This window comes from Scleropages formosus, chromosome 5 (genome assembly GCF_900964775.1).
Source record: "Scleropages formosus chromosome 5, fSclFor1.1, whole genome shotgun sequence".
NCBI classification, from domain to species: Eukaryota; Metazoa; Chordata; class Actinopteri; order Osteoglossiformes; family Osteoglossidae; genus Scleropages; species Scleropages formosus.
Genome location: NC_041810.1, coordinates 9,377,701 through 9,393,165, shown reverse-complemented (window position 1 = coordinate 9,393,165; position 15,465 = coordinate 9,377,701). Strand labels below are relative to the sequence as shown.

General features: G+C 43.9%; 1 protein-coding gene across 3 annotated transcripts in view; it reads left to right on the top strand.

Annotated features, from left to right (window-relative positions):
- The window catches only part of LOC114910476 (antigen WC1.1-like), a 63,083-nt gene that overhangs the window by 30,225 nt on the left and 17,393 nt on the right, over positions 1-15,465 (top strand). The window contains exons 7-10 of one of the 3 annotated variants that reach the window (XM_029251697.1): positions 5,256-5,327; positions 5,555-5,611; positions 6,167-6,244; positions 7,354-8,379. In XM_029251697.1, the coding sequence (XP_029107530.1) occupies positions 5,256-5,327; positions 5,555-5,611; positions 6,167-6,244; positions 7,354-7,472 (326 nt within the window). In that variant the 3' untranslated portion in view covers positions 7,473-8,379. Of the gene's footprint in view, positions 1-5,255; positions 5,328-5,554; positions 5,612-6,166; positions 6,245-7,353; positions 8,380-15,465 lie in introns of those variants that run through there. The other 2 variants (XM_029251695.1, XM_029251696.1) reach the window with 2 other exon arrangements.

Below are 15,465 nucleotides of genomic sequence, written 5' to 3'. Positions count from 1 at the left end.
GTCCATCCTCTCCCTGGGGAAAGAATAAATGTGATGATGAGGAAGTGGCCCTCATTACCTGTGAACGTAAGATAATTTTGTTACTTTGTTTTCCAGGGCTTGGTTCTGTAGTTTTGCTAATTCCATAAATTCAAGTATGTATCACTGCAGTGACCTAACCCTTAAACAGGAGACACCTGGCACGGTACATTGACATTAAATCACTTTATATAAATATAAAGACATGGCCTTGTGAACAGAAGCTTACATTTTCATGTCTCAGTTCCCATTACTGCTATAATGCCATTGAGGAATTACCTTGAATTGCTCTGGTAAAAACTACCCACCTGAATGAATGGGTAAATAATTGTAAGAAAGTTAGTTTGTTAACAATTGCTTTGGGCAATTGTAAACTGTAAATTGCATTCGATAAAGGTGTGAGCTGAAAAAATATTCATCAGTGGACAATTCTGAGAAAACTTACTCAGAGCATGAAAATGAATTATTAAAATTATACATATTAAGGTTCCTGCAATAAATCCATTTGGAGTGTATGCTGCTTGCTTTGCGCACTAGTTTTATGGGATAGGTTTCAGACCATTGTGACCCTGCCATAGAAAGAAATGCTGTTGAAAGTGTGTGAGTAAATATACATGACAAAGGTATTTTGACTGGAGAACTTTCCAGTATTTATAGAGTCACCCACATAACTCGGTGGGAATTAAATTTCTCCATCTGTCTTCTCTCTCCAGAAAAAAATGTGGCTTTGAAGGGAACGGCAACTCAGTCATCCCAATATGACTCGTATGGTGCTGCTGGCAATGCTATTGATGGAAACAGAAATACAAAGTATACAGATGGGTCCTGCACTCACACCAAGCAGGACTCCAAACCATGGTGGAGACTGGACCTGCAGGATGTTTTCACTGTGACCTCAGTGACCATCACCAACAGAGGGGACTGCTGCTCGGAGAGAATTAATGGAGCAGAGATTCGTGTTGGAAACTCCCTGGATGACAATGGCAACCAGAATCCCCTGTACACAGTGTTGTTATCCTTACTGGCATGGATTTTGAGACACTTTTTACCATCAAATGTATTTAATCTAATATGTGTAGAACTTTAAATGTATTTCACATTTCAGATGCGCAGTGGTTCCCTCCATCGCAGCACGAAAGTCCAGTTCGTTCCAGTGTAATTGGACAATGGGACGCTATGTCAACGTGGTCCTCCCAAAATCCGGCATCCTGACTCTGTGTGAAGTTGAAGTTAATGGACATGATAGCAGTGGTTGGTATAAACCGGAAAGGTGTTTGTCTTATTAGTTATTAAAATCTCAGTATCACAGTTAGAGATGTCTTGACACTAGTGATTCAACAACGTTTACATAAAAAGGTGTTGGTAGAGAGCTACAAAACTGATCATAACTCAGGAGATTATGACTGCTGATGACTTAATTAATGATCTGCAAAGACTGTGTGGAAGTCCAATGTTCATATCTGAAAGAACTGTGGTTTTGTGGTTCTGACGAGGCTTCCCATTTGCTCTAGTTTCAGAATATACTTATTAACATTACATACATATTACATGTATATATGTTAGATTAAAATTAACAACGAGAAACTATGTTCCAGAGTACATTCAGTTCAGACTTGTCCACTATGTCATTCTTTGTCAGAGTATCTTGCTGCTCTGTGGTCAGTCACAGTCTTTATTTACCCTCTAGGCTACCTGCCCCTGAGACTGCAGGGGGGCAACACGATGTGCTCAGGGAGGGTGGAGCTGTGGTATGAGGGCTCCTGGGGGACCATCTGTGACGACTTATGGGACATAAATGATGCCCAGGTGGTCTGCAGACAGCTGGGTTGTGGGACAGCAGTGAAGGCTCATGGGAACGCTGCGTTTGGGAGTGGAAATGGTCCAATTTGGCTGAATGAGGTGAAGTGCTGGGGCAGTGAGCTCCACCTGCGGGACTGTCCTCACTCTCTTCAGGACCACAGGACCTCCTGCTCTCACAAAGAGGATGCTGGTGTTACCTGTGAAGGTGAGAATTGCTGTGGAGCTTCATTTCTCTCAGTATGGAATTCTGTCGTTTCAACAGTTTAACAAAAAGATCCGTAAAAGATATAATGAGGGAAATTTCAAACAAAAGTATAATTACAAGTTGCTGTGTCTCGGGTTTCATTGTTAATGATTAAATTGGAAGGGGGCGCAGTGGGTTGGACCGAGTCCTGCTCTCCAGTGGGTCTGAGGCCCAAGTCTCGCTTGGGCTGCCTTGTGCCGGACTGGCGTCCTGTCCTGGGTGTGTCCCCTCCCCCTCCAGCTTTACGCCCTGTGTTGCCGGGTTAGGCTCTAGCTCCCCGCGACCCTGTATGGGACAAGCTGTTCAAATGATGTGTGTGATGATGTGTATATATATATATATATATATATATATATATATATATTTATGCATTTATATTGTATTTATAGTGTAATGAAGACCACATGGTGGTTCTGGTCTCTGGTTTGTACAGCATGGTGGCCACGTCGGTAGGACTGGTGTCTCATTACACTAATTTTGTGAGAATTGAAGTGGATTTGATCCCAGCTGTCTCCCTGGAGTTGGCATGTTCTCTCAGTGATCGTGAGGGTTTCCTCTGGATACGCTGGTTTCCTCCCACCATGAGGAAGTAGGGAGTTTTGTGTAACGTATTAAGGCAGATTAGATAAAAACATCAGTTAAATCCCACATTTTACGTTGCTTTCATTTCAGTTAATTTTTATAGACTGAAAAGCATCTGCTAAAACAATCAATGTACATGTCTTGTGCTGCTCAGCTTTTGGGAGGCAAAAAAAATCCAAATTTGTTTAATCAAAATGTTCATTTTAAACTGATTTTGTTTCAATTTTTCAGGCATATCTTCTGAATTTACGTCTACTACAGGTGGAGTAAAATTTTTGTGTAACGATTTTCAGTGTACATTTGGGTGACTTAATCATACCTACTACATGTATAATTATATGTACCCACCAAATAATGTTTTTCAGAAATTCCAGGAACATCCACAACTAAAACCTCAGCAAGACCAGGTATTTTCACTTACTTTTTGTACATGTTGACAGTGGGCAGATGAATTACATACTTTCTTTGCTCTGTATCAGGAATATATTATGCAGCTCTCTCTATGTTACTCCTTCAGATGTACCCAAAGCACCACGCCAAACACCCTTGTCCATCCCTCTTGTGGTGTTCCTGGTGCTGGGGGCTCTGCTCTTCCTACTGCTGGTGCTTCTGGCTGGACAGTTGTACCAGAACAGGGTTCTGAAGAGAGGTACAGAAGGACACTGCTGATTACATGATCTTTCATACACAAGCAGCATAGTTCATTTGGACAGATCTGGCCTTTTAAGGGCTTCTGATAAAATGAAATGATTTTACTGTCTGTGTTTCCACCCCTACAGCCCTGTACCAGGGGGGTCTCACCCCTCTGCATGAGGCCATTTATGAAGAGATAGAGTACAACTTGACCAGAGGAGAGACGTACAGAAACCCCAGAAAAGGTGACAACATCTTATTGTCCTCTTCATATTTGGAAAGAAGGTAGCTAACAGAAATTATACATTATTCACAACTTTTGGCAAAATGTTGTACTTTAACAATGATTCATTCATTATTCATTATTCAGGTAGGAAGTTACCATGGAATATTACTAAATGTAGTTTTGGCCCATGCAGATACTCTTCAAAAGGACAAAACATACAGTGGCTGTAAGGGCTTAGGAATGTTTGATTTAGGAATTTTTAAAGATTAAAGTCTTGGGGGTTTGTCACAATTAATAAGCTTTTATTGAGAGTGAACAGAATATGAAAAAACTTGAAAAGTGCCTAGAAGTTAAACATTGCAAATCCTCTTGTGATAAGCTATAGGAGGCTGGGAAGAAAAAATACCTTTATTTTCAGTGATTTTAATTTAGTTTTAACTGTAACATAATACAAAGTTAATAAAACATAACAAAATCATAATGCAACCAACCTCACAACCTAATTTTTATTTCTGAAAGACCCTGAAGGCCACTGGAATATCGGGAGGATGGAGAGACATAGAACATTTTCATTTTTTATTCCTTTATCTGAGGTATTTAAAGAACCTCACCTGTGAACAAATGGTGGGACATCCATATTATATAACTCCAGTTGATTATGATTTAATGGTAAAAGTGACTTTAACCAGTTTTTACCTGCAGAGCTTTAGATAAAAGACACAGCAAAGGACAACGATGTTGGAGCAGTTTTGCTGTTTAGAACTGAGACAATCGAGAAAACTATGAGTAGTACCACATAAACAACATTGTACAAAGTGGTTCTACAGTCAACTTCCTCTTTTATATAGAGTCCTGACTGTAGAGCACATGTCAGGAGTGCAGTAGGAGTGCTCAAGGAAGGGGAACCTCAGGCGTTCTTCACCAGGATTTATAACAGAGACCTTGGAGTTACAAACAAATTGAGTTACAAGCAGACTAACAGACTGAATAGTGCTTGTAAGTTGAGGATCCAGTGTACTTGGGAATCTTTCACAGTTTAGAAATTCAGCTTTTGTCAGTTCACGATTATAAACTTGAACATCTAATGTATATAAAGGGATACTGGTGAAAAGATACCCATACCATAAGGTCATGGTAATGCATTTACCATCTCCTGGTAAAGTTTTATGCAGCTATTACTGTGATGAACGTCGCTGCATATGGTGAAGGAAAGAAACTAACTGTGCTTAAGAGCCACACATCTGCAGCTATGTCTCTTTCTGCTAATGCAATGCACAAATTGTATTTTCTATAAGATGTGCATCACTTTGGAGAAAAGCGTCTGCTAAATGAATGAATGTAAATGTATATTTACAAAAAAACTGCAGAAATTTGCAGAAAACCACAATTTTCCAACGGTTACGTGTGCATATTTCAAATGTCTCTAAATGAGATGATACCTTCTGTAGATAAAAATTAGTCTGGCAGGTATGAAAAACTGTTAGGCTTCCATCTGTAACCATGTGATGGGAGCTGAGAAACCACACGAGGAGCTCGCAGCTGCAGTGCTGTAAACGGTCCAGATGAGAGACAGCAGCCAATAGGGAGGAAGAGGATGTTGGTGATAAGAGTGTCAGTTAGCGTTCCTGGGTGTGGGCGGTAGCTGCTCGAACCTCACACATCCTGTCTTCTCTCAGTGTGTGAGGCATCAGCAGAGAGAACTTCATGTATCTTCTGTCTGAGGACAGGACTGAGTGTGTGTCTCCTTCACAGGAAGTGTCCTGTCTGAGGATGTGCCCTCTGGGTACGAAGATGTGGAGGACAGTGAGGGAGACCCCCTCTCAGGTAGGGGGCTTGTTGTGTGTGTGTGTGTGTGTGTGTGTGGTGTGTGTTCTCTAGTTAAACTGGAACTATTACTGACAGTCCGACTGATACCATCTGAGCATAATTCCTTTTAATTATGTTCTGTGTTCACATGTTGCTTTCATGTATTGTCTTTTTGTGTTTTATTTCAGAATATTGTAATAATAATTAAAAAAAAACATACATTTCTCATTCTTTATTAATCTCAGGGACAGATGAGAAGAAAGAATACTATGACGATGCTTTTCCTCTGGAGAGGAGTGCTGGTGGGTTTCCGTTGGGGGCTGCAGGTCATTCCAGGATATCAATAATATCAGTGAATAATCTGCAAACATAATCAGTTATTATAATAAAAGATTCTGCTCTATATTAACAAAGTAAGAATTCAGTCTAGAGTGAATTTTTTGAGAACAGCAGTTAAGAAAAAATGAATGGAAGTGACACTAAAACTGCAATTAGAAATAAGCAGTTTTTCTCTTTCGAGGTTAAAATCTTATTAATTCATGTATTAAAAAGGATTAAATGTATGAATATTTTCATCATTTTGTCGCAGTGGAGATTTGTTCATAACAGATTGAATTGATCCTTCATGTCCTCTTCAGAATGTATGATTTATTAATTACATCAACAAGCTTTCCAAATGAAAAACCAGTTCAGTTAATGTTAATTAATATTTATATTATTTGATAATCATATCATGATAGTTATACGAGTTCTGACAGAACTGAACTTCTTTTAATATAAAAGTATCTCACCACATTCGAAATGTGTTACGTTTAATATCCTTAAAGAACCAAGTGGCTTCTCTGTTCCACGTTCAGGACTGATGGGGACAGAAGACACAGCGGAGGACTATGATGATGCTGTGGCTGTAGAACAGAGTCGACATTTTTTACCAGGTGAGTTTCTCTGTACACACAAGTGATGTGAATTTCTCTCATTACTATCTTCCTATTAAAAAAAGTGTGCTTTTAAGAGAATTTTTTTTTTTTAAACTTTTTCACAAGTACATTTGAAAAGAAAGCAAATAATTTTACTTTTCTACATTTCTATCACACTCTTTTAAGTTTTTCATTTACTGTTTTAACTTCTTAAAACCATTTGTCTTTTATAGCACAAACCCAGTACTGTAGGATTTTCTCCTAACTGTCAGCTCTCCTCTGTGGATTTCAGTTTAGTTTATTCTTGACCAGCCAGTTTATTCCCTACTTTGGTCCCACCTTCACTGACAACCCAGTTCACTCAAGTTCAGAAGTGGTGGTAGAAGCTGCTAAAAAAAATCTTATTTAAAAAGTTAAAAATGGGGTGACATGTTGGTGCAGCGGGTATCACTGCCATCTCACATCGCTGGGTGTTCAGGCGTAGATTCTCATCTGACTCAGTCTGTGTGGAGTTTCAATGTTCTCCTCATGTCTGAGTAGGTTTCCTCTGGGTTCTCCAGGTTCCTCCCACAGTCCAAAGACATGCTGTTCAGGTGGATTATTGACTGCTAAAAAGTGACCCATAGTGTGTGTGAGTGACTGAGAGAAAGTGTGTTTCACTGCTGTGTGGATGAGTGACTCATTGGAAGTAGTGTATCTAGCAGTGTAAGTGACCTTGGTGAATAAGGTGTGGGCAAAACACTACGTACTACATGGTGTTCGTTGGAAGTCTCTTTCGGAGAAAAGCGTCTGTTGAATGAATAAATGTAAATGTTTTTCTTTTCTTACGGGAGAATTTTATGAGCTTCTTTAAAATTCTTCCTGAATTATTTGGGTCACTTTTATTTTAAAAATTAACTTAAGCATCTGGACTGTGGGAACAGAAATGGCTCTTGATATGTTACCAGCATTATTTTTGGTGCTTAAAATGTTTGTATCTGGTACTTTTTACTTTAAATTTTTCAGCAAGTACTTTTTAATTCAGTAATTATTTTTGAAAAATTTCAAATCACAGTCTATTCACTTGAGCACTACCTCTGATGTGTACAAGGATGTGTGTCACTGTGTCACCTACTGTGTCCCTGTAGGAGAGAAAGCGTTAACCACTCTGCCCCCTGGTGAGGGACCCCCTGATCCTAACCACACTGACTATGATGATGTGGGAGACGGAGGATCGTCTGCAGTTCTGGAATCTCTCTGTGACTGACAGCCCAGTCTGAGTCTCAAGGTCCTTCTGCCCAAAGCTTCAAACCAACAGGCTCATTAAGATCTGATGCTTCTAAAGTAGCTGATAACAGTAACTTAAGATGCTTAATTTTTATTTTTCATCAACAATTAAATTTTCATAAACTATTGTAATAATACACATCCAAATTTAAATTTCTTTTTATGCTCTTGTGCTTTTTTAGTTACTTTGAAAGTATACAGGTGGTCCCTGATTTACAATGGTACAATTTTGATTTTTTTTTTTTTTCTTGCCAGGCAAACGATATGCAGTACAATATTCTCTTTGTGATGCTGGGTAGCAACAGCGATCAGCATCTCCCAGTGTGCCACGTGGTCACTGGTGTAGAGTAACGGTTGTTTACAGACACAGATGGGGGGTTTCTCAAAAACAGTTGGATTTTCTGCCCCCCCCCCCAATATCTATGTTGTGTTTTGTGTTTCCATAACGTCTCAGAAACACCCATCTGTGTCTCCTCCTACTGGTGGGAAGACGGAGAGGAAGACAATTACTCTTGAGGAGTAAATCAAGATAGTTGCCCAGCATGAAGGTGGCAAGCCCGTAATGGCCATCGCACGTATGTTAGGCTGTGATATTCGGGAGGTTAGGTGTATTAAATGCTTTTTCTACTTATGATGGTTTCGCAGAACGTAACCCCATCGTAAATCGGGGGACTACCTGTATATTGAAACTAAAGCCACAGTGGACCAATTCTGAGTCTGTTCATTCTTTTAGTGCCTCATACACATTTGAAGGTATTGTCTAAGAATGTAATGATTGTGATTTAAAATTAGACATGCTAAAAAATTTTCATGGCAAAAATTTTGTAGCATACAGGTAATGAATATAGTCAAGTTTGTACCATATACACACACATCATCTGAAAGCGCTTATCCTGTATGGGGTCACGGGAGCCGGAGCTTCACCTGGCAACACAGGACAAAGGCCACAGTCCATCACAAGGCACCCCAAGCGGGACTTGAACCCCAGACCCACCAGAGAGCAGGACGCGTCCAACCCATTGCCCTACTGCACCACCACACTCCCTTTGTACCCTATATCTTTGATGAAATTTATCCAGTGCTCATTAAATATGAAACTGTGATTTATGTGCAGATTTAATAAGATGTAAAAGACTGTTAAATTTACTGAGTGCTGAGGCATTTAAACAATTAACAGCATAGGCCATAAATGTGAATTCTCAACATTCATGTAGAAATGTCTAATACACTGCTATTGTGTGTTATTAACACTGAAATTATTATTTTTTGAAATTGCAAATGTTGCCCATCTTATGTATGTATTTTCCTCACATTTTGCGCACTATTTTCTAAAATTTCTGAGCAACGACCTGCGTGTTTGCTTTGTGCAGTTAGATGGTAAAAAAATGTACACAGAAGGTGTAGGAACACAATGGAGGTTAAAGTAGCCTTTACTCTGTGGGCTCCTGCAGTTTTACCATGTTTATTACTCCTGTCTGGTGTTCTCGATATCAGTGCCAAAAAATGGCTGCAAGATGCTGCATTGGATGGTAGTTTTCACTGGATAGTGGTTTGTGAAGAGAATGTATCCTTATTTTCACTCCTTTTGCATTTATTTTAGTGCAGGCCAAAGTTAATAAAAATGTTAACACAAGAAGTCTGAGGAGGTGTTTTTATTTTCTGCAGCTTTAACCAAGATGCATGTTTATGTTCAGAATTGGTCATGGGAGTTTGTGGAGATGTTGTTATACTTTTTTCAGTAATTTTAAATGAGTTTTAATTTTAAAGTAGTTTTGAAATCAATAAAAATAAACAAAAGTGTTACTCCATAGTCTAGAGGCATCACATCAGGGGTTGTTTTCTTTCTTATGCCTTGATTTTGGGATTGGCTACAGAAACTGTGCACCTGATTTGGACAAGTGGTTTTTAATAATAGGTGCGTGGAAATGTTGCAGAGCATTGCTCTTCATTATGGCTTAATCTGAAGTTTGTACTGAAAAGTGGATGGGCGTATGTATTATTCAGCTTTTTTTGACTGACATGGTAAAAGGGACTCTCGAGTTATGTACAAATTGAAATTTTGACAGACATCTGGATCCAAGAGTGTTTGTGTGTTGTGGCCCAAGTGGACATTTACATTTTCATTTAACAAAGGAATGGGGTACAAGCACATCATAAAAAGATCACATTCTGTTTTCCTCCTATATGTTGCTCAAGTGCCAATACAAAAGGAAAGTGTGTAAATAAAAATTTAAATTGGGTCCAGAAACAATTCTTTTGATGATTCTGCTTGAATGCCAGAGGGGATTGAGCAGTCTGTGTCACGACCCACAGGGACAATACCTCTAGGGGCCAGAGGAGGCGCCACTCAGTGCCACTGACCCAGACCTGTGCTCCTGTTCACAGTCTGGTTATTAGTGAAGTATAAAAGGAAGAAACAGCTGAGGCTTGAACTGCAGATTCTTAACCAGTGGCTCATTAATGATTTCCTAGTCAACCTTAGTTATCTGTTTCCCGAGTCTTGTTCCGTAGGTGTTTCTGTTCCAGTCCCGAGTGCCTGTCCCGTGTGCACCTGTACAGGTCCAGAGGTCAAGTCCAGAATATCATCGTACCTCCTTGTTCTAGTTCTACTCACACATGTGTGTGTCACTTGTCACCTTTGTGACAATATGCTGTGTGTCTCCTTGTCCCGTGTTCATTGTTTCAGCTCTACTTTACAGTTTGCACTGTGCACTTATAAATACACTCCACATATGCGGTCATTGTACTTTTGGACCATTTTCGGATATTACAGTATTTCTCGTTTGGACACGACAGTTCGGAGTTGCAGGAGGCCTTTGTTCCATGACGACCAGGACAAGACTGACAAGTGGCAGGTTTTTGATTTTGGAACCTTAGGACATGGGATTAGAAGGTAGCAAGAGATGGAGGATTTACGTGTTCTTGCTGAGATGTAGGTAGATGGGGTCAGATACTGTAGATTCTGGGTCTTTGACCATCTTGTAGCTCTAACCTGAACTTGGAAGTACAAGAAGACAGTGAAGAGAAACAAGAAGAACAGGGAACACACTTTTACAGGTGAAAAACAACTTGTACTGTAGCATTTAGTGTATAAACTTGAATCTTTGGTTCCCAGTGTGAAGGGTTCGACACCAATGTGGCTGCTGGATAAGGGGCTACAGCCGACTGTGAAGCCCCAGATTCAGGAAGAACAATGTGAGTTTCATTCTAGCTGTGGAGAATTGCATAAATATCTAAAAGGATGTTTTGTATAATCTCTGGTTTGAGAAATACAGCAAGAAGTAAATCATTCTTGTATTACTGTTCGGTATTAATTAAAATATCTTTGTAGTTTTCAACATATTTCCATACCTGATGAAGAGATTAAATGTCCATCATGTATAAACATTTACCCTATAACATGCATTTACCCTTGAATTAAAGAACTTTAGGCCAGAATTTATTCAATATGCTGCTAATTTTCAGAATATTACACCTACACACACACACACTCTCTGAACCACTTCTCCCATATAGGGTTGCGGGGAACCGGAGCCTAACCCGGCAACACAGGGCATAAAGCTGGAGGGGGAGGGGACACATAAAGAACGGGAGACCAGTCCATCACAAGACACCCCAAGCAGGACTTGAACCCTAGACCCACCAGAAAGCAGGACCCGGTCCAAGCCACTCCCCCACCACACCCCCTCACAAATATTAGAACCACACACACACACACACACACACACTTTCAGAACCGCTTGTCCCATACGGGGTCACGGGGAACCGGAGCCTACCCGGCAACATAGGGCGTAAAGCCGGAGGAAGAAGGGGACACACCCAGGACAGGACGCCAGTCCGTCGCAAGGCATCCTAAGCGGGACTCGAACCCCAGACCCACCGGACAGCAGGACCGTGGTCCAACCCACTGCGCCACCGCACCCCCTTTCATATTAGAAGTATTAAAAATCTATTATATTTAAAAGGCTCTCTCATAATCATTAACTGAAAAAAATATTTTCTGCTTGTAAGTCTGATTATCTAGGAGAGGAATTAAATTCTGAAGTTCATGCAAAGTGTAAATGTTCATGCACTGTAAACTGGAGATCATATGTTACACAATGGACAAACCTTCACACACCTACTCCATTAATGTAACTCTTTATTTAGAAAAAAAAAAATTAGGAATGTGATTAGGAGTCCATCCATCCATCCATCTTCCTCCGCTATCCGGGGCCGGGTCGCGGGGGCAGCAGTCCGAACAGAGTCCTCCAGACTTCCCTCTCCCCGCACACCTCCTCCAGTTCCTCTGGGAAAACCCCAAGGCGTTCCCAGGCCAGCCAGGAGACATAGTCTCTCCAACGTGTCCTGGGTCTGCCCCGAGGCCTCCTCCCAGTGGGACAAGTCCAGAACACCTCCCCAGGGGAGGCGTCCAGGAGGCATCCGGAACAGATGCCTGAGCCACCTCAACTGGCTCCTCTCAATGCGGAGGAGCAGCGGCTCTACTCCGAGCTCCTCCCGGGTGACTGAGCTCCTCACCCTATCCCTAAGGGTGCGCCAGCCACTCTGCGGAGGAAACTCATTTCTGCCGCTTGTATCCGCGATCTCATTCTTTTGGTCATGATCCAGAGTTCATGATCATAGGTGAGGGTAGGAATGTAGATCGACCGGTAAATTGAGAGCTTCGCCTTATGACTCAGCTCCTTCTTCACCACAACAGAACGGTACAATGACCGCATTACTGCGGATGCCACACCGATCCGTCTGTCAACCTGCCGCTCCATTTTTCCCTCACTCGTGAATAAGACCCCGAGATACTTAAACTCCTCCACTTGAGGGAGCAACTCCCCTCTAACCCGGAGGGGGCAAGCCACCTTTATCCGACTGAGAACCATGGCCTCGGATTTGGAGGTGCTGATTCTCATCCCCGCCGCTTCGCACTCGGCTGCAAACCTCCCCAGTGCATGCTGCAAGTCCTGACTTGATGAAGCCAACAGGACCACATCGTCCGCAAAAAGCAGAGACGAGATCCTGCGGCCACCAAAACAGACACCCTCCGTTCCCTGGCTGCGCCTAGAAATTCTGTCCATGAAGATAATGAACAGAATCAGTGACAAAGGGCAACCCTGGCGGAGTCCAACATGCACCGGGAACAGGTCTGACTTACTGCCGGCAATGCAAACCAAGCTCCTGCCCCGGTCATACAGGGAACGAACAGCCTGTAGCAGCGAGCCCCGAACCCCATAATCCCGGAGTACCTCCCACAGGATGCCACGAGGGACACGGTCAAGTGCCTTCTCCAGGTCCACAAAACACATATGGACTGGTTGGGCAAACTCCCACGAACCCTCCAGCACCCTAGTGAGGGTATAGAGCTGGTCCAGTGTTCCACGGCCAGGGCGAAAACCGCATTGCTCCTCCTGAATCCGAGGTTCGACTATCGGTCGGATTCTCCTTTCCAGTACCCTGGCATAGACTTTCCCAGGGAGGCTAAGGAGTGTGATCCCCCTGTAGTTGGAACACAATCTCCGGTCCCCCTTCTTAAAAAGAGGGACCACCACCCTGGTCTGCCAGTCCAGAGGCACCGTTCCCGAACTCCACGCGATGCTGCAGAGGCGTGTCAACCAAGACAGCCCCACAACATCCAGAGACTTGAGAAACTCGGGGCGGATCTCATCCACCCCCGGAGCCTTGCCACCGAGGAGTTTTTTGACTACCTCAGCGACTTCAGCCAGGGTAATGGATGAGTCCCCTTCCAAGTCCCCAGCCTCAGCTTCCTCTGCGGAAGGCGTGTCGGAGGGATTGAGGAGATTCTCAAAGTACTCCTTCCACCGCCCGAGAACATCCTCAGCTGAGGTCAGCAGCGCACCACTTCCACTGTAAACAGTGTTCGTGGAACACCGCTTCCCCCCTCTGAGTCGCCGGACGGTTTGCCAGAATCTCTTTGAGGCCGACCGAAAGTCTTCCTCCATGGCCTCACCGAACTCCTCCCAAGCCCGAGTTTTTGCCGCGGCGACTGCCAGAGCCGCGCTCCGTTTGGCCCGTCGGTACCTGTCAGCTGCTTCAGGAGTCCCATGAGCCAGCCAGGCCCGATAGAACTCCTTCTTCAGCTTGACGGCATCCCTTACTTCCGGTGTCCACCACCGTGTTCGGGGATTGCCGCCGCGACAGGCGCCGGAGACCTTATGGCCGCAGCTCCGAACCGCCGCACCGACAATGGAGGAGCGGAACATAGTCCATTCGGACTCAATGTCCCCCACCTCCCTCGGGACCTGGTTGAAGCTCTGTCGGAGGTGGGAGTTGAAGACCTCTCTGACAGGGGCCTCCGCCAAACGTTCCCAACAGACCCTCACTATGCGTTTGGGCCTGCCAGGTCTGTCCAGCTTTTTCCCCCGCCATCGAATCCAACTCACCACCAGGTGGTGATCAGTTGACAGCTCAGCCCCTCTCTTCACCCGAGTGTCCAAAACATATGGCCGAAGGTCAGAAGAAACGACTACAAAGTCGATCATCGACCTCCGACCTAGGGTGTCCTGGTGCCAAGTGCAGCGATGGACATCCTTATGCATGAACATGGTGTTCGTTATGGATAAACCATGACTAGCACAGAAATCCAATAACAACTCACCGCTCGGGTTCAGATCAGGGAGGCCGTTCCTCCCAATCACGCCCCTCCAGGTGTCACTGTTGCTACCCACGTGGGCATTAAAGTCCCCCAGTAGAACGACAGAGTCCCCAGTGGGAGCGCTTTCCAGCACGCCCTCCAGGGACTCCAAGAAGGCCGGGTACTCTACACTGCCGCTAGGCGCATAAGCACAAACGACAGTGAGAGACCGTTCCCTGACCCGAAGGTGTAGGGAGATGACCCTCTCATTCACCGGGGTAGACTCCAACACATGGCGACTAAACTGGGGGGCTATTAATAAGCCCACACCCGCCCGCCGCCTCTCACCCTGGGCAACGCCAGAATAGTGGAGAGTCCACCCTTGGTCGAGAAGAGTGGTTCCAGAACCCAAGCTGTGAGTGGAAGTGAGCCCGACTATATCTAGACGGTATCTCTCAACTTCCCGCACCAGCTCAGGCTCCTTCCCCGCCAGTGAGGTGACATTCCAAGTCCCAAAAACCAGAGTTGGCGGCCGAGGTTTGGGTCGGCCGGGCACTCGTCCCCGACCACCGCCCAAATCACAATGCACCGGCCCCTTACGGTTTCTCCAGCAGGTGGTGAGCCCACCGAAGAGCGGCTCCACGTCATGGCTTCGGGCTGAGCCCGGCCAGGCCCCGTGGGCATAGACCTGGCCACCAGGCGCTCGCATGCGAGCCCCCCCCCCAGGCCTGGCTCCAGGGTGGGGCCCCGGTGACCCCATACCGGGTGGGGTAAACAAAAGCCTTGCTTTTATTTTCTTCATAAGGGGTTTTTGAACCGCACTTTCTCTCGTCTGTTACCCAGGACTTGTTTGCCATGGGAGACCCTACCAGGGGCATATAGCCCCAGGCAATATAGCTCCTGGACTCATTCAGGCACTCAAACCCCTCCACCACGGTAAGGTGGCGGTTCACGGAGGGGTGATTAGGAGTCAAATATATGTATTTCTTTTCTAACATGTCCATTGAATATAAACAAACTTTTTTTTTTTCCGTTTCACTGAGTTGTATATCACTCTGGACCAAAGTTTGTTGAAAAGTGTCTTTGAAATGTATAAATAAAGGCCTGAGTGTAAACATGTTCAGGTGCTTATGTGCTGCTAATTTTCAAAAAAAACAATGTAGTTTTTCTTAGTTATGGTTTCATGCCACATATCTCACTATGAGATCATAGTTGCAAATGAAAAATAATAATGCTACAGCTATTAATAACTTTCTTTCCACTAAACGTGCAACGGGAGCTCAGAAACCACACGAGGGGCACACACCTGCGGCGCTGCAAAGGCGTCAGGATGAGGACAGATAAACACGCTAATGTGACACGGAGCAAGAGGATGTTCATGATAAGGTGC